General features: G+C 43.1%; 1 protein-coding gene across 3 annotated transcripts in view; it reads left to right on the top strand.

The window, feature by feature from the left end:
- Positions 1-7691: 7691 nt before the first annotated feature.
- Positions 7692-19649, top strand: part of chsy3 (chondroitin sulfate synthase 3) — a 173144-nt gene continuing 161186 nt past the window's right edge. Inside the window, exons 1-2 of one of the 3 annotated variants that reach the window (XM_062972121.1) lie at positions 7692-9128; positions 18985-19268. In XM_062972121.1, the coding sequence (XP_062828191.1) occupies positions 8345-9128; positions 18985-19268 (1068 nt within the window). In that variant the 5' untranslated portion in view covers positions 7692-8344. The remainder of the gene's footprint in view (positions 9129-18984; positions 19269-19649) is intronic. The other 2 variants (XM_062972122.1, XM_003216425.4) reach the window with 2 other exon arrangements.

Raw genomic sequence — 19649 nt, 5'->3', positions numbered from 1 at the left:
TACATTTCTACCGTAGAATGAATGCAGTTTGATACCCACTTTCTGCCATGGCTCAATGATATAGAATCCTGGAATCTGAATTTTGGTGAGGCACCAGCACTGCTTGACAGAGAAGGCTATAAACATTGTAAAACTACAACTCCCATGATTCCATGACATCATGATTCCATGGCATATCTATCTCAAAACTTACAATAAATAATAATAATAATAATAATAATAATAATAATAATAATAATAATTGATGTTGCCATCCCAGGTGACAGTCGCATTGACGAAAAACAACAGGAAAAACTCAGCCGCTATCAGGACCTCAAGATTGAACTTCAAAGACTATGGCAGAAACCAGTGCAGGTGGTCCCGGTGGTGATCGGTGCATTGGGTGCCGTGCCAAAAGATCTCAGCCGGCATTTGGAAACAGACATTGACAAAATCACGATCTGCCAACTGCAAAAGGCCACCCTACTGGGATCTGCACGCATCATCCGAAAATACATCACACAGTCCTAGACACTTGGGAAGTGTTCGACTTGTGATTTTGTGATACGAAATCCAGCATATCTATTTTGTTTGCTGTGTCATAATAAAATAATAATAATAATAATAATAATTTTATTTCTTACCTTCCTCTCCTCATGACTTGAGGTGGGTTACAAAACAATTAAAATACATAAGCACAGCAAAAGCACTATAAATACACACAGTAAAACATACCTCCATAAAAGTTACACACCAAAATTTATCTCTACAAAATACATACTAAACAACACAAAACAGAGATCAAACAAAAGAGACTTAAAATTCATGTTTAAAGACTGTCAAGCTAGGCCTGCTGGAAGAGAGAGGTCTTTACATGGTTTTTAAATTCTGACAGCTCGTTTAGCTGTTGGAGATCTTCCAGCAGGTCATTCCACAGTTGTGGGGCAGCCAATGAAAAGGTCTTCTGGGTGGTCATTGGGAGCCAGGTTCTGGCTGGTTGCAGCAGACCAAAGTGTGTGGGGCGGATTGTATGGAAGAAGGTGATCCTGTAGGTAACCTGGACCCAAACCATGTAAGGCTTTAAAGGTCAAAACCAATACCTTATACTTTGCCCGCAAACTAATGGGCAGCCAGTGGAGTGACTTTAGGATACGTGTGATATGCTTACTCCTAGATATTCCTGTAATCAATCTGCTTGCTGTATTTTGAACCAGCTAGAGTTTCCAAAATTTTCCAAAAGTTTCTGAATATGATGACTATATTAATTAACACCACAGAGATGGTTTAAAAAATGTGGTATTTGTTGTTGAAATAAATACTGGTCATTTATTTTAGAAGTATGCAAGTAGGATTTGGCTGAGACCGAAACAAATACTGAATAGATTTAGTACTGAATAAATCAAAATATTCAAATATTTCATAGTTTTGCTTATAATTACCAATATTCAGTGAGCTCAGGTGTAGTAGTAGCTATTTTAGTTGGTCCGAGGAGTCTGCTTTCTAAGCTTCAGAATCAGGAAGCTGTACTCATTAGTCAAATGGAACTGGCAGAGGCACCTGAATACATTCTATTCACACAACTATAGCCTTCAATAGATGCTCTTAATATAAATGTTGCTTCCAATTAAAACCTCACAGTTTACTGTCTCTCCTCTTCTCCTATTTCCTGGTATGTTGCTGTGCTACAGGGCCTGCAGCATAAAATAGGCAAAATAAATTGTGCTATTTCCCACTTATTTCCTTGGAGAAAGGGTGGGGTGGCAAACCTGGGATTCTAATAGCAATATGTTGGTGTATTTGACTGGGGGAGTCTATCAATGTGGATTAATATACATTGTAGAATTAGTGCAATTTGACACTACTTCAGCTGCCTTGGTTCAATGCTATGGAATCATTGGAACTGCAGTTGGCCTTCTCTGCCAAAGAGAGCTGGAGCCCCACGAAATTACAATCCCATGATTCCATAGCACTGAGCTGTGGAAGTCAAAGCAGAGTCAAGCTTCATTAATTCTACAGTGTAGACAGAGAAACTGCTGGAAACAATACCTGAAATATTGTTTTATAGAAAAGGCAAAATACTTAATCTCTGTTGTTATTCTAATGGACATCAGCAATCAGGCAGTAGACTTGGGCTGAAATCTGGAGAAACATCTTGATAAGAACAGTTACTCTTACTTATTGAAGGTTTCAGGCAGCGTCTGAGACCCATCTATTGAGTATGTTTTAGTACCCTGTATCAAACAGGAATTTGTTTTAGATGTCCTACAATAGATTGGCAGCTCCTAGGATTTGGGGTACAACAGTCGATTCCAACCACCGGCCGCCGGTTATATCACAATATAACTTCGCTACCACCAAACTAATTGTATCGGTCTACGACCACACCATTCACTCTTCCCTGTACCACTGGCCCACCGACCACCAGAGTCAGTTCACAGAGCCTCTCAAAAATGAAGGGAAACTCCGACTTAAAGAGTGATGGCTATTATGTAGACAGGCCCCCTTCCTATATTGATGTACAGAAAGACACACTGTATTCTTGTGGTGAAGTATAAACAGATTTATGAAGTTTATTTGATCTAGAACACGAAGGTTGCGCAGATATTAGGAGAGGTTCAGATGTGTAATGGTTTCAAAGATTATCAAGCAGTTTCCTTAAAAGAGAATGGTTCCTTAACTTGTCTTCCACAGAACTATGTTCATTCACAGGATAACTAATCAGGCTTTTCAAAAACCTTCAGTCCTCCCTTCCGGAGGCTCCTGATATAAACCCTCTGTCCCTTAGAGGCTCTCTAAAAAAATGTAGCACTTCTCCCCAAATGCTATTTCTAATTCCCTCCTCACAGAGGTTCTTTCCTCTGAGCTCGAAACACTTCCTTTTTACTCCTCAGAGTCCTCTCTCTGAAAACCTCTCTCCCTCTGGCACCCTCTACCTCCTGTAGCTAGGCAACACTTTCTAACTCCCCCATCAATCAAACACCACTACCATATAAGAAGCGGGCTCTTCCCTCCTTAAGCTTGGATCGGGTCTTTTCTCCCAGGACCTAGAACTTTTCCTACACACTGGCCTGGCAAGGTAGACCCATTCCGTTACATGGGGCTTACCTGGGATCTTTTCTCAAAATCATACTATTGAAAGAATTACACTCTTCTCTTGATATCAAGATATCCAAGTGTTTACTCAAAAAACAAAATATAAAGTTACAGTCAACTCAGGGTGTAGCATTCCTATCAGTGTGATGCATATGTATGTTTCAATCTTTTCCTTTAAAACACACACACACACACACACACACAGAGCACCTTTCGATGGAGCCAGGAATATGCACTCTACTAGATGCTATGTGCTACTTAAACACTTACTATCTTGCCTTGGTTTGGAAATAAGTTTAAAGCCATGAGACTTCATGGCTTTAAATATCTAGCCTTTTTCTTTATGATTCCATTTTTCTAACCATCTGTCCTAGTGAAAAGTTGTCAATAAGTCAAAAGCGTATCCACTGCTCAGTGCTGTTATGTTTTGTTCTTATGGATTAATACAGCTATTTTCAGTTTTGAACCCACACATAGAACTCTAGTATGACAGGAAGAAAGCTAGATTCTATTTGGTTTCTTTCTAAGCATAGACAGAATTTTATATGACTAATTTCTCCAGCACTATATTACCTGATTATTCAGAAAATAGAGGTTATGGCTACAATTATGTTGACCCATGGAATATAATCTTGACCATGGGTATGTCTACAGTTGCATTTTCCCTACTAAATTTGGACAATGTATGAAAACTATAAGGTGGATGAAGTGGGAGGGCGGATGAGCTGAGAACAGAAGGCATTCTGTCTGTGCCAAAGCCAACAGATTGTGGAATTCTTTCTTTTAAAAAAAGATTTTAGACTATGCACTGGCAGCATCAAAAAAAATATGTTGTTTCCTGCTGCCATTGCATTTGCAAAGTGTAGTCTGATACAGCTGTTCTGGGTTCAGTTCAGGTTCACACTCCCTAAAGGCTGAGCTATCTTCCAAATTTGCCATCTAATCTGCAAACAAGAAATGCTCATGTACTACAGGAACTGGGGAATATTGGTTGTGATAGAGGCCAATGCATTAATGGTACTTGGAATCAGTTGAGCGTTAAATCCACCATGTCGTTTCTGCCTGTTGACCACTAATCGGAAGCTTCATCCTTGGCGACTGGATTAATACGTGTCAGGGAGAAAGACATGGGAGAAGAGATTATGAACAAAATAAATTCTCCACTCCTTCCCTTGGTGCAAACTCTATATTTTTGGTTTGTTGGAGCTTATTTGTAAATGCTTAGACTGCAATTGTGGTAGAACTTCAAACTGCACTGAAAAAGAATATACATTGTACAGAGATGCAATACTCAAAATCATATGCAGGTTATGTATCTGTCTGCTATATAACCTTGACCACATAATGTCTGTATATCTGCTGATTGGTGTTTTTGGCAACATCTATGCCTATACTATAAAGAGTCTTTAGGCCATTAGGCTTCCTCTTACTTTACCCATCAATCTATTTGATAGTTTGATTTGATTAATGAACTTTTATGGGCAACAACCTCATGAATTTAGTGATCTATATGCTATCACAGAACTGAAGTATGCAGTATTTGTATGCTGATCACACCTCGATCACTGGTTTGTTCTTGTTCAGCATTAATCCCTATTTCTGTTTCCAGATGGTGCGCATCCAGTTTCAATCCTTTAAAAACTCATAGATGTACAAAGTCCTTCAGATGCTACTGCGAGGCACCTTTACTCTCTCCACTAGGAAAAAATATTTTTTAAACTTAGTTTTTTTCCCTCCTTTTAAGCTGTAGAATTAGTGCAGTTTGACATCACTTTGTCATGGCTGAATGCTATAGAACGATGAGAGTTAGTTGTTTGCCTTATCTGCTGGTGCCTCATCAAACTACAACTTCCATGATTCCATACCATTGAGCCACAGCAGTTAATGAAGTGTCAAACTGCATTGATTCTTCAATGTAGATGCACTGTATATTTTTGTTGTTTTAAACTGTTTATTTTATAATGTCATATACTTTTAATCAATGTATTTGGATTGTTGTTTACATAATTTTAATATGTTGTAAGCAGCTTTGGGTCCTATGAGGGAGAAAAGCAAGATATAAATAAAGATGATGATGATGATGATGATTATATGTTGAGATGCCACTATGTACCTTTGGGAAATTCGCAGGTAAATACCATACCACACATGCATTTTTTTGTTCATGGATAAACACCCTGCAGGGATTCAAGCCCAGTGGATCCTTGCAGTGTACAAATGCATGCACTGTACACATGAAACATTTTTAGGAAGGGCTGCATACATGTATGTTCTCTTTTTATGATTTGCAGCTCTACTCTGTGGCTGGTCTCTAAAAGGAGAACATGAAAGTCTTAGTCCTCTTTGGAGGCAGCACTTCTCCTCTAGAAGTCACTTTCACAAATTTCCATGGTGTGTATGGGCCTCCTGATCCTCAACCACTGTCTGCAGTTACTCCAAACTGGAGGAAAATATGACATACATGTCTTCAGAAACCCTCTGTTATGTTACATCATGTGACTCTTGGTTTTGATAAAACAGGTTCTGAGGCTGACCCTTGGCTCAAATGATGACTTCAGCATGTGCTAGCTGCCCTCTGAGGCAGAAGTTGGAAAGCTACTTCAAAGAAGAATGCCTGCATACAGCGGAGAGATCCATAAACAGAGAACACCTTCCTACCGCTGCTCAGTTATGGGTGGCTACAATATGTTATTATGGTGGTTCTGAAACTTTCAAAGTGCTGCCCAGAGGGCATATCAGTTCAGCACTAAAGTATTAAACTGGTTTAACAGTCGTTCCCTTTTCCCAAGTGAACCCTGAGGATTATCCTCCCGTAAGCACAAACAAGGGATCTCTTTACTTTTCTTAGCACCTCGGTGACCTGACTAAACAAAAATTCAGACTTGCTCAGCAGAAACCCTGATGGTCAAAAGGCTGTGGTTTGGTTCCTATTCATGTGCCCCACAAATGGTCCATTATAACCAAAAGGCCAAACATGAGTTATTTTTCGATTTCCCTTCCTTTTCTATCATCTTCTCTGCTTCAGAGTAATTCTAAGCTGAAGGGGGATACTATCATATCATCCTGATGGGGACAGTATTGTTCTTCTCCTGTGTTACTTCTAATGGCTTTCTTTCCCCCAATATTCATCCTATGTTTCTCTACAGAGCAGAACTGATGCAGTTTGTCACTACTTCGACCATTATGGTTCAATGCTATGGAGTCACAGGAGATGTAGTTTTACAAGATATTTAGCCTTCTCTGCTAAAGAGTGCTGGTGCCCCACCATAACTCCAAATCCTAGTACCTATAGCATTGAGCCATGGCACTTCAAGTGGTGTCAAGCTGCATTAACTCCACAGGATAGATGCACCCTGGATGGGGAAGTTGTTGTTCATGCAACCCCTCTATTCTGCCTTGGTCAGACCACACCAGGAACACTGTGTCCAATTCTGGGCACCGCAGTTGGAAGGGAGATGTTGACAAGCTGGGATGTGGCCAGAGGAGGGTGGCTAAAATGACCAAGGGTCTGGAGAACAAGCCCCATGAGGAGTGGCTTGAAGAGCTGGGCATGTTTAGCCTGCAGAAGAGAAGGCTGAGAGGAGGCATGATAGCCATGTATAAATATGTGAGGAGAAGTCATAGGGAGGAGGGAACAATCTTGTTTTCTGCTGCCCTGGAGCCTAGGATGCGGAACAATGACTTCAAACTACAGGAAAGGAGATTCCACCTGAACATTAGGACAAACTTCTTGACTGTGTGTGAGAGAGAGCTGTTCAGCAGTGGAACTCACTCTCTGTCCTGGAAGGAATGTGGTGGCGGCACCTTCTTTGAAGGCTTTGAAGCAGAGGCTGGATGGCCATCTGTCGGGGGTGCTTTGCATACGATTTTCCTGCTTCTTGACAGAATGGGGTTGGACTGGGTTGCCCACAAGGTCTCTTCCAACTCTATAATTCTATATTCCAGGATCTGATCCCAGGTTTTCTGTTTATCCCAGTTTATCTGACAGTGTGGACTCACACAATCCAGTTTAAAGTAGGAAACCTGGGATCAGATCCTGAGATATAGGGCCTGTCTGGAAGGGCCCCTCGAGAGGGCACCTGATGCCTCCCTCCTTCCCCACTGTGAGAGCTGTTCAGCAGTGGAACTCTCTGCCCCGGACTGCGGTAGAGGCTCCTTCTTTGGAGTCTTTTGAGCAGAGGCTGGATGGCCATCTCTGGGAGGTGCTTTGTATGTGATTTTCCTGCATCTTGGCAGGGGGTTGGACTGGATGGCCCAAGAGGTCTCTTCCAACGCTATGATTCTAAGGCTGAAAACAAGATCTGGAATACAGGATTACCATATTATACAGAAGAGATAGAAGTCACTATCTCAAGTCTGAAAACTTGGCGTTTGGAGACAAACCCAAACGTGGCAGAGGACTTTGAGAGATAAGGTCACAAAAAGAGAGATTTGCGAGGAAACTGAAGAAAAGTGAGAGGGAGAAAAAGGAGCGGGGAGCCAATGGCCGCAGCCTCTGAGGGAGTTTCCCTCCTTCCTTCCAGAGAGAGAGAGAAAGAGAGAGAGAGAGAGAGAGAGAGAGAGAGAGAGAGAGAGAGAGGCCTCTCTCGGGAGAAGCTCCCTCAAGCCTTGGGCGCTGCGGCCACCCTCGCAGGGGCCTCATTTCCACTGACCGATTGATTGAATGCAGTTCGAAGTTAGCTCCCAACTGCGGCGGCGAGGCAAGAAACTCCCACGGAAGCGCCCCCGTGAGCGCGCCCCGCTCTGCCGCCCGCCTGGGTGTGAAGGGGAGGCCGGGGCTGGTGGAGGGCGCCCGCCTTTCCCCTCCGAGGAGGCGAGTGGGAGACCGCCTTTCTTCGCCGCGTCGCCTGCCTCTACTCCGCCTCCTCCTCCTTCTCCTCCGTCTCGGAAGCGGTGGGAGGAGCGGGGAGGGACTTCTCGAGGCCGGCTGGAGGTGTCGCCCTCGGCTCTCTCTTTCGGGGTGCTTTTCCCGGGGGCGAGGGAGAAGTTTGACTCGGAGTAACAGCCCGCTTCCATTCCGCCAGCCGCCTTAAATATTTTTGCTGCTCTGCTGCAACGCGCACGGACCACGCCTCGCGGAGTCGGAGAGGCGGTCTCAATCTCTCCCTCTCTCTCCTTCGGGTCTGGAAGCGTGACGAGGGAAAGGAGGAGGAGGAGGCGGCGGAGGAAGAGAAGAAGGAGAGAGGGAGAAAGAAGAAGAAGAGGAGGAGGCGGCGGGACGGGCAGCAGGGTGGGCGAGGGTTTCGCCCACCCATTCTCCCACCCACCCACCATGGCGGCGCGGTCCCGGCACCCGTGGCTGAGCGTGGCCTTGGGGCTGGTGCTGGGCTTCACCGTGGCCTCTTGGCTCATCGCCCCCAAAGTGGCCGAGCTGAGCGAGAGGAAGCGGCGAGGCGGAGCGGGGGCTTCGCCGGGCGCGCTGAGCAGCAGCAGCAGAAGGAGCGACGGCGGCCACAGCCCCTGCGCGTTTGATGCCCGCGTGGCGGGAGAGCCCAGGCAGCTGTTGCCGCCCGAGGAAGACGCGGTGGAGGGGACGAGGAGCGTGTTGTGGGAGACAGACAGGCAGCCCCCTCAGCAACAGCAGCAGCAACCGGAGCAGCAGCCTCCCCCTCCGCCGCCTCCTTTGGCCGAGGACAGCCCCGGCGAAGGGCGCGAGGAGGAGGAGGAGGCGCGTCGCGGGGGCAGCAGCAGCAGCAGCGTCCACAACGGCAGCGGGGACTTCGGGGCCCCTCCTGGCGGCTGCGCCGAGGCGCCCCGGCCCTTCCTCTACGTGGGGGTCATGACGGCCCAGAAGTACCTGTCCGGGCGGGCGCTGGCGGCGCGGAGGACCTGGGCGCGCTCCATCCCGGGCCGCGTGGAGTTCTTCTCCAGCCAGGGCTCGGCCCCGCCGCCCGTCGCGCCCGGGGAGCCGCCCCTGCCCGTGGTGGCCCTGCCCGGCGTGGACGACGCCTACCCGCCCCAGAAGAAGTCCTTCATGATGCTCAAGTACATGCACGACCGCTACCTCGACACCTACGAGTGGTTCATGCGCGCCGACGACGACGTCTACATCAAAGGTAGAGCACACTTCCCAGTCACTCCACCCGCCCTGCAGAACTTCACTGGTTACCGGGTTGTTGAAGGCTTTCATGGCCCTTCACTAGGTTGCTGTGAGTTTGCCAGCCTGTATGGCCATGCTCCAGAAGCACTCTCTCCTGACGTTGCGCCCCCATCTATGGCAGGCATCCTCAGAGGTTGTGAGGTATATTGGATACTAGGTAAGGGAGTGTTGTCGAAGGCTTTCATGGCCCAAATCATGGGGTTGCTGTGAGTTTGCCAGCCTGTATGGCCACGCTCCAGAAGCACTCTCTCCTGACGTTTCGCCTCCATCTATAGTAGGCATCCTCAGAGGTTGTAAGGTGTATTGGAAACTAAGCATCCTCAGAAGTTGAGAGGTATATATTGGATACTAGGTAAGGGAGTGTTGTCGAAGGCTTTCATGGCCCAAATCATTGGGTTGCTGTGAGTTTGCCAGCCTGTATGGCCATGCTCCAGAAGCACTCTTTCCTGACGTTTTGCCTCCATCTGTAGCAGGCATTCTCAGAGGTTGTGAGGTATATTGGATACTAGGTAAGGGAGTGTTGTTGAAGGCTTTCATGGCCCAAATCATTGGGTTGCTGGGAGTTTGCTGGGCTGTATGGCTGGCCATGCTCCAGAAATATTCTCTCCTGACGTTTCGCCTCCATCTATAGTAGGCATCCTCAGAGGTTGTAAGGTGTATTGGAAACTAAGCATCCTCAGAAGTTGAGAGAGATATATTGGATACTAGGTAAGGGAGTGTTGTCGAAGGCTTTCATGGCCCAAATCATTGGGTTGCTATGAGTTTGCCAGCCTGTATGGCCATGCTCCAGAAGCACTCTTTCCTGACGTTTCGCCTCCATCTATAGCAGGCATCCTCAGAAGTTGCGAGGTGTATTGGAAACTAGGTATCCTCAGAGGTTGTGAGGTATATTAGATACTAGGCAAGGGAGTGTTGTCGAAGGCTTTCATGGCCCAAATCATTGGGTTGCTGTGAGTTTGCTGGGCTGTATGGCTGGCCATGATCCAGAAGCATTCTCTCCTGACATTTTGCCCACATCTATGGCAGGCATCTTCGGAAGTGGTGATATTGGAAACTAGGCAAAGGAGTGTTGTTGAAGGTTTTCATGTCCGGAATCACTGGGTTGCTGTGAGTTTGCCAGCCTGTATGGCCATGCTCCAGAAGAACTCTCTACTGACGTTTCGCCTCCATCTATAGCAGGCATCCTCAGAGGTTGTAAAGTATTGAATACTAGGCAAGGGAGTGTTGTCGAAGGCTTTCATGGCCCAAATCATTGGGTTGCTGTGAGTTTGCTGGGCTGTATGGCTGGCCATGCTCCAGAAGCATTCTCTCCTGATGTTTCGCCCACATCTATTGCAGGCATCTTCAGAAGTTGTAAGATATATTGGAAACTAGGCAAAGGAGTGTTGTTGAAGGCTTTCATGGCCAGAATCACAGGGTTACAGTGAGTTTTCTGGGCTGTATGGCTATGTTCCAGTAGCATTCTCTCCTGATCTTCACCCCCATCTATGACAGGTGTCCTCAGAGGTTGTGAGGTATATTGGAAACTAGGCAAAGGAGTGTTGTCAAAGCTTTTATGGCCAGAATCACTGGGTTGCTGTGAGTTTTCCCGGCTTTTAAGCAGAGGCTGGATGGCCATCTGTTGGGGGTGCTTTGAATATAATTTTCCAGCTTCTTGGCAGGGGGTTGGACTGGATGGCCCTTGAAGTCTCTTCCAATTCTATTATTCTATGTATGGCCATGCTCCAGAAACATTCTCTCCTGATGTTTTGCCCCCATCTATGGCAGGCATCCTCAGAGGTTGTGAGATATATTGGAAACTAGGCAAGGAAGTGTTATCCAAGGCTTTCATAGCTGGAATCATTTGGTTGCTGTGAGTTTGCTGGCCTGTATGGCGATGTTCCAGAAGTATTTTCTCCTGACGTTTCACCTGCATCTATGGCAGACATCCTCAGAGGTTGTGAGGTATGTTTTAACCAATCAAGTGGGGTTTATATATCTGTTGAGTGTTCAGAGTGGGAGAAAGAATGCTTGTCTGTTATAAAACTCTAAAATCAGGACAGTGAATAAAGAACAACTTTCAAAAGATTCCCCCAGGCAAGAAACAACCAAACCTTGAAACTGAATGACTGTTCAATGCTAATCAAGGCCAATTGCAACATTCACACCTGCCTCAAACAGACAAGGGTTCTTTCTTCCCGTCTAAACATTCCACAGATATATAAACCCCAATTGCATAGCTTCCAGCATACTTCACAACCTCTGAGAATGCCTACCATAGATGCAGGTGAAACATCAAGAGAGAATGCTCCTGGAACATTGCCATACAGCCCGGAAAACTGACAGCAACCTCGGCCAGGGATGTTTATATATATGAGGTCCAGGGTGGGAGAAAGAGCTCTTGCCTGTTGGAGGCAGGTATGAATGTTGCAATTGACCACCTCATTAGGATTGACAAGCCTTTCAGTTTCAAGGCCTGGCTGATTACTGCCTGGGGGAATCCTTCATTGGGAGGTGTTAGCTGGCCTTGATTATTTCATGTCTGGAATTCCCCTGTTTTCATAGTGTTGTTCTTTATTTACTGTCCTAATTTTAGAGTTTTTAAATACTGGTAGCCAGATTTCATTGGTTACGTTAGGCGAGAAACCCCATTTCCTGTTGCACCGCTGCTGCATGAAATAATAAGAGTGCATCTTCATGCCCTTTGGCACCACTTTAACTGCCGTGGTTCAAGGCAATGGAATCGTGGAGTTGTGGAGTTTGACAAGGAGATTCTACCTGAAAATTAGGAAGCACATCCAGGCCATAAGAGCTGTTCACCAGTGGAACTCTCTGCTTTGGAGTGTAGTGCAGGCTCCTTCTTTGGATGCTTTTAAGAAGAGGCAGGATGGCCATCTGTCAGGGGTACTTGGATTGTGCTTTTCATGCATGGCAGAAAGTTGGACTGGATGGCGCGTCCGGTCTCTTCCCGCTCTCTGATACTAAGCTTTCTCTACTCAAACTACAGCTGCCCAGATTCCAACACATTCACCTATGGTGCTTTGAGTAGTGTCAGACAGTTTGGCAGTGTAGATTCAACCTTGGCTGCTTTGGCCAATGATCAGAGCTTCTGGGAACTGAACTCCCAAAAACTCGGGCCCTGTTGATCCTGACTTTTTAATGCAGTTGAAATGCTGCGGTGTCCAGGCAACAAACTCCTGGAAAAGCACACAAAAAGAAGTCCGTAATGCACCTCAGTGCTCTGTGGTTTGTGGAATCTGCTTCCAGGCCTCAAACTGTTTCCAGGGCTTCTGCACAGCAAAACTGCTGTCTTCAATACTGTTTTGAAATTGCATAAAATTATGATCAGTGTAGATGGGCCCTGAAAAGTGTATGTTTTCTTCCTTTGAAATATAGCTCAGAGCAAGTACAGTTGTCCTCCAGGTATTTTGAACTTTGACTCACAGAAGCGTCAGGCACTTTAGCCAATGGCCAGACATTGGCTAAAGTCTCAAAAGACTTGGAGGTCCAGAATCTGGGAATCACTGAGTAAGGGATATATAAACCTTTGAACAGTGAGGGTGAAGTTTGTAGAATAGTTTCCTTGGTTGTCTGTTAGGGTAGTTTGTGTGTATGTCTGTGTAGGTGTATGTTTTGTTTGTGTGTTTGTACTTTGATGTAGTTTTGTAGTTTGTTGTAAGTGAGTTGTCCTTTTAGCATTAAAAAAGGTAAAGGTTTCCCTTGACGTTAAGTCCAAGGTCATGTGGCCGGCATGACTGCATGGAGCGCCGTTACCTTCCCGCCAGAGCAGTACCTATTGATCTACTCACATTGGCATATTTTCGAACTGCTAAGTTGGCAGGAGCAGGAGCTAACAGCAGCCACTCACGCCGCTCCCGGGGTTTGAACCTGGGACCTTTCGGTCTGCAAGTTCAGCAGCTCAGCACTTTAACACACTTTGCCACCGGGGCATTAAGTATTACACAAATTTCACGGTTTTGCATTACCATCATTTTTGTATTATCTGTGATATCTTTTCTTTTGAATAAAAATGCTTTAAAAATGATGAGAGAAGAGGGTGAAAGGCAAAAGAGGTCAAATTCTTACTCTTGGGATTGGTACTGATGGCAAAGGAACCAAGCACGTGGGCATCGCTGCTGAGAAAGTCTCTCCTTCACAGCTTTTACATTTTTCCTTCCAGGTGGACTGGGGTGAGTGCTGAGAAGCCATCATCTATATGTTACTCAGTACCTATGAACAAGCAAGTTTAAGATTTTCAGGTAAAATTGGGTGTCTTGACCTCCCCTTGTTTGTATTTTGAGGTCATGGCACTCTAAACCCTAATTTAGAGTTTTAAAGAGGTGAGCATGCTGTGTTAGTTTCAGTCAGATATCTCGGAATCTCGTCCATTTCGATTCTTGCTCACTGATGCAAGTTTCTTGGAAAGTTATGTCAGCTAAATCACTTTGTGTCTACTTACTTCAAGGGTGAGGAAAGGGCAAAGCTGGTGGGTTTCCGGTGTCTGCGTAGCCCACTCTTCCTCCCTTCTTAAATTTGTACCTTTTCTTCTACTCATTGTGAGAAACAGTAACAAATTCTTCACTGTTTGACCTGAACAACCCAGTCTCCCCCTCCGACATTTCTTGTTTCATAGAAATGTATAATGTAGGTCAGCCATTCTTCATTTTTATTATTTTGAATTTTAACCATTTCATCCTATTCCAAGATCTCCTTTGGGCTCAGGACAAATCATCAAGGTCAGCTTTTCTGTAGTAGTGATAAAAATGTGAAAGCCTGTCTCAGAAGTAGACACAGAAGACTGTAACCTGATAAGGGATTTATTTGGCTATCCTAAATGCACCCGATCCCCCCAGATATTGGAAACCAGGCAGAGTCCACCCTGGTTAGTACTTGGATGGCATTCTCTGAGGAAGGAAATTACCTAAACTCACCTGAATATTCCTTGCCTAAGAAATCCTATGAAATCTAGGCAACTTGAAGGCACGCACACATGCAAAAGAATAACGGACTGTACTATGGGGCCACTTCAGTAGGATGCTGGATAAACTGGATTCCTTTTGTTCTTCAAATTTCATTGAATTTTTTAGCAGATGGACACAATTGTGTACTATGCTTGTTGACATAATTACAGTAAAAAACACAATTTGGTGGCCTGTTGAAGAGCTTTGTTTCAAGAGCTTTGGTAAGGAAAAGCTTCATAAACTGAAATGCTTAGTGGATGAAGAAGATGGTGGGATACATATGTTGTGTCAGTCAGAGTGAGAAGTCATTGAAAGTGCAGGTGTTGAGTTATGCAGTTTCCTTAACTGCATAACTTAACATGCATTGACTAATGTAATATATAAGGCAACTACATAACTGATAGACTCAAAATAGACTCAAAAATGGGATTTTCTGTAAAATAAAGCAGATCAATGTTTTTTAAGTGTAGTAAACATAAAGCATTGCTTTAATATAATTAGTTCTCTAATACTGGGATTATCCTTTCCTCCAAAGTTTATCTGACATGTTAGCAGATTTATCAGTGAAATCCTGATGCCAATAGCTCTGAGGCCACTGCAGAAAAGTGGATGAGCTTGAGGAGTTACTTACTCATCAACATAATCAATGTTTTCCTTCTCTGAGTAGCAGGGAACATTGATATATTACTTCATAGTAGGATTAGTGAGTCATAAGCGTACTGCTTCAGTCTTAGATGTGTTTAAAAAGTTCTAGATTTTGCTTTTAGCATTGGAGATGTTCTTAAGTCAATGGAATTGCTAGTGTGTCTCCATCTTCTAAATGTAAAGTGTAACATGTTCTCTTTGTTGGGGTTGTTATAAGCACTGTAAGTATCTGGAAAGATCCTCCAACTGAGGGGCAAAAGGAATCGGCTGATTCTGAGATCTTTTGAGGAATAGCACCAATATTAAAAACACAAGATATGAGATTGCCTTCTAACAGTGCAATGTTATGCACATCTATGCATGGCTGGAAGTCTTTACCTACCCATCTGGTGTAACACCAATTGCACTTCTACCTTGGTCTTGCTTGAGAAGTGCATTGCCTCTCTCAGGTGTCTGTATCTGGGATGACAGTATATACAGATATCACCTTGTTTGCATAATCCAATGATTTCAGGGTTTGTTTGTTTTTTTGTTCTCTGAGTGCACACTCTCTTGAAGCAAATGAAATGTTAGGATACAAGTCCAGTGCATAGTTATTGTGTGTGTGTATGCTTGTGCCTTCAAGTTCCCTATCGACTTATGGTGACCTCATAAATTTCATAGTGTTTTCTTAGGCAATGAATACTGTGTAGTAGTTTTGCTGGTTCATTCCTCTGAAATATAGCCTGGAGCACCTGGTATTTATTGGCAGACCAGAATTATTACTGTGTTTAAATGATATAGAAGGAGCACAAGGCAGGGAGGAGCCAATAGGAGCCAGAGGCTGTGGTAAGAAATATGCAATCAATATGAAGGCTGTCTGATTTTGTTTGACAGAATTGCTGTCTTCTTAGTCTCTCCTGTAAAAATAGACTCCCTGTCTATTCTGCTAGTTGACATGTTCTAAAGTAAACACTATGAAGTTGTTATTTTGGGATTGGTGGAAATTCAGGTGTTTTTGAGCATGCTACAGATGGGTTTATTACATCATTCCACTCTGCAACCTAATGGTGGCAGTCCATCCTTGCCTTGCCCTTTGCATGTCTACAGGTAGTCTTTTGTGTTTATTTCAGCCAGTATAGAATTGTATTAGAAACTGAAATGTGAAATTTTGAGTGACTTTAAATACATTATTTCTCACTTTATCTATCTTAGAACTTAATTTGGTGCATGTTGTTGCTAATGACAACAGTTTCTCTCTCCCCTAGCCTTTTTTAATACAGAAAAAAAGTTGCTTGTCATACTGGGTATGACATACTTGCTTGTCATACTGGTAAGCTTTACAGGGTATCATTGAAAATGGCTGTCAAAGAGCCATCTCTGTCTGTGTTATGATATTCTTCTGAGCCTAGCTAAAAGTGGCTAGATGTCTGTTTTGTTGCAAAATATTATGTGTTTCTTGTGATTATTGTGGTATTGTGGCTATTTGTATTATATGTTTTTTACATATTGTATGATTCTGTGTTTCTCCTGGGACCGTATGCTTTAGTGAAAAATAAAAAATATATATAAAATATTGCTCAGGATACTACTTTGAAAATTTTGTACATTGGTTTTTTAATACTATTATTATATACGAAGTAATCAGCAGTATACCACTATCAAACTGAATATTGCATACAGTACAGGTCAGTTTCAGTTGCGTGACAAAAATGTTATTTGAAGATAAAAGTAATTTTTGGGTTACAGTTTTATCCACATATTTGAGAGTAAGCCTCATGAAATTCAGTGTGACTTGCTTCTGAATAAATGCATATGAAATTGTATGTGATGAGATGGATGTGTCAGTTGACTCTAATTCATTGTATAAAATTGCCTTATTCATATCTTTCATTATACAAAACACAATTCTTCCAATAAATACATTTAATGATGCAAGTGCAGGAATAAAAATGTGTTCACCAAGGGCTTTAACTGATGCTTGATTTTTATATACCAATTAAAACTTCTCCAAACCTTAAAAACAGTGGATTTGATGCTAAATGTTTTATGCTATAACTTTGAAGTTGCAGCAGTATTCAGGAAGATGAAAGAGGGTTCTGTAAAATTAATTCAATCTTAATTTTAAATAACCTTTAACTACTTCTTTAAATAGATTCTTTTTAAGATACATTCTATTGATTTCAGTGTGGTGCTTTCTTTGGGAAAATGTGGAATAATGTATTGTTACGTCACAACCTCTGAGGATGCCTGCCATAGATGTGGGCGAAACATCAGGAGAGAATACTTCTGGAACATGGCCATACAGCCCGGAAAACATACAACAACCCTGTGATCCTGGCCATGAAAGCCTTCGACAACACAATGTATTGTTATTCTGTTGGTTAGTTCCAGATGGAGTGGATCTGTTGAATCAACTGTTGAATGATGGCTCACCATGCAAGCACATCCAGTTAATTCTGTGGATCTACATCAGTAAGGAGTAACAGTTAGATATTGGACACTGCCCTTGAAAGAGGAATGGCTTTAACTGGATGGCTCTTATACTTTCCCCTTCTCTCTGACTGGTACTTCGGTGGTTCACTGCATACCTTTATTGCTCTCAGAAGCAATAAATGTGCTGAGATTGTCTAATATTCCTGTCGTATAAACCTGAAGAGTCAGAAAATGCATAAAGATAACAGCACCAATACAGCATGCTATGTTAGTGAATTGATGATGATGCAGATTGGCTTCTACTCTAGGAACTAGGAATTGTATTCATTTATGGCAGGAAAACGGCAAATTCCTTCTCGATAACATGGATCATGTTTGTGCAATGGCAAAATGTTACAGAGTACTGGCTGGTATTCATAGAACACTGAGTGAAGTTACGCTTGCATGATGGGACATTCCCCACCTATGCTTCCCACAGTATATCTGCACTTGCTGAAAATCTTCCCCTGAAGTTTTCATTTCTACCAGAATTTTGTGCAGAGTAGTAGATTGAAACTAGAGATGGATATGAGAATCGTTGGAAATCTGATGGAAAATGGAAATGCTCTGCTGGCTCTGTTGATTGTTGAGCAAAACCTTTGTTTTAAACAAACACAATTTGTCTTCTAAAATTGAATGACTTGTTAAAACAGTTTCACTGGCTATTGGTTTGTTTCTGGGCACAATTCAAAGTGGTAGTTGTGACCTGTAGAGCCCTATACAACATGGGGAAAGACCAAATCACCCAGTGTGAACCTGTCAGAACTTTAGTCCTGCTATCACTGCAAACTTGCTTGTTGAAGACACAAGAGAAAGTCTCTCTAGCTACTTCCACCCTGTGGAATGAAAGACAAGACTGTTCACCATACTCCTTTCTTTTCATTGACAGGGAAAGGTTTTTATTTGTTCAAGCAGGTTTTTAATATGTATTCACCAGGGCTGTAGCCAGAAAAAGAATTGGGGGGGGGGGGGGCGAAACTTTTTTTTTAGTGAATCATGAAGAGTAGTTCCATAACACAAAATAATTTAGAAATCAAGCTCCATCGATAAACTTCAGTGGACACCCAAGACAGATAAACTTCAGTGGACACTCACGGGGATGTAGTTAACCAGTTAAAACTCATGAGTTAACCAGGTTTTTTTAAAACCTGGTAATCACTCACGGGGAGGTTTTATACTAGGATATGTTTTTTGTTTATTCTTTCCACTTTTTTATACTTTTAAAATGCTTGTATACAGATTTAAATTAGATTTTCACATCGTTTTTAAAAATGTTTATTGTTGGGTTGCTTTCTGGAAGAAAGATAGCACATAAAATAAATACTTTATTCAGGGAACATTGTCCTCAGTAGTAGTTCAGTCCGGAAGTGTTTCAAAAACTGAATCTAGACTCTTCTCTTTGGCTTTTATCCACTTCTATAACATTTGATAGAGCAAAATTAAGATCATAGCTTTAACTTTAGTTGTAAAGGGAATCCAGAATGTTGTGTTGCTTTAAGTGTTCGGACTAGGACAGTGACTCCACATGACCTTTGAAACTCACTGTATGACTGTTGGGCAAATCACACTCTCTCAGATGAATGCAAAGGCAAGGGCAATCCCACTCCGAAAAAATTCTAAGAAAATTCCATGATAGTTTCACCTTTGGGTCACCATTAGTCAAAAGTGACTTGAAGGCACACAACAATAACAACAGTTTTGAAGAGAAATTAACTAATGATTTGAGATATATATATATATATTGCCTCTCTGTCTCTCTATCTTTTTCCATAGGAGAAAAATTGGAGGAGTTCCTTCGGTCATTGAACAGCAGTAAACCTCTCTATTTGGGGCAAACAGGACTGGGAAATACTGAAGAACTTGGAAAACTCGGTCTTGAGCCTGGAGAAAACTTCTGCATGGGCGGTCCTGGGATGATCTTCAGTCGTGAAGTTCTTAGGAGAATGGTGCCACACATAGGTGAATGCCTTCGAGAAATGTACACAACGCATGAGGATGTAGAAGTGGGCCGATGTGTTCGGCGGTTTGGTGGAACTCAGTGTGTGTGGTCCTATGAGGTAAGAAAAGATAGATTGCTGGTAAGGGGCTTTATTTGTGGAAATAGATATGTTTATTTTTTTAGAAAAACACACACACATTTTAGCCCTTTGAGCTATTTTTCAATCATAGTTCTGGCATCAATACTGAGAAGGATGTGTAACTTGTTGGCATGTTTGGATTTCAGTACACCAATGTAACTGGAGAAAACTAGGTCTTTGCAATGGATTTACAGCCTCAGGACACATCTCTGAGCTGGAACTCACTCAAGTTCACCAAAGCCACTGGTCTGTGTTAATGGTGATGATGGAAATGATGTGTGTATATATGAGAGATTGAGTATTGAATGTACATGCATGATAACTGATTCCTATTCATGACAGAGCACACTGTTATCGCCA

This window comes from Anolis carolinensis, chromosome 2 (assembly GCF_035594765.1).
Source record: "Anolis carolinensis isolate JA03-04 chromosome 2, rAnoCar3.1.pri, whole genome shotgun sequence".
Classification (NCBI taxonomy): Eukaryota; Metazoa; Chordata; class Lepidosauria; order Squamata; family Dactyloidae; genus Anolis; species Anolis carolinensis.
Note: the sequence above shows the minus strand (reverse complement) of the source record. Positions and strands in the feature narration are given on the sequence as shown.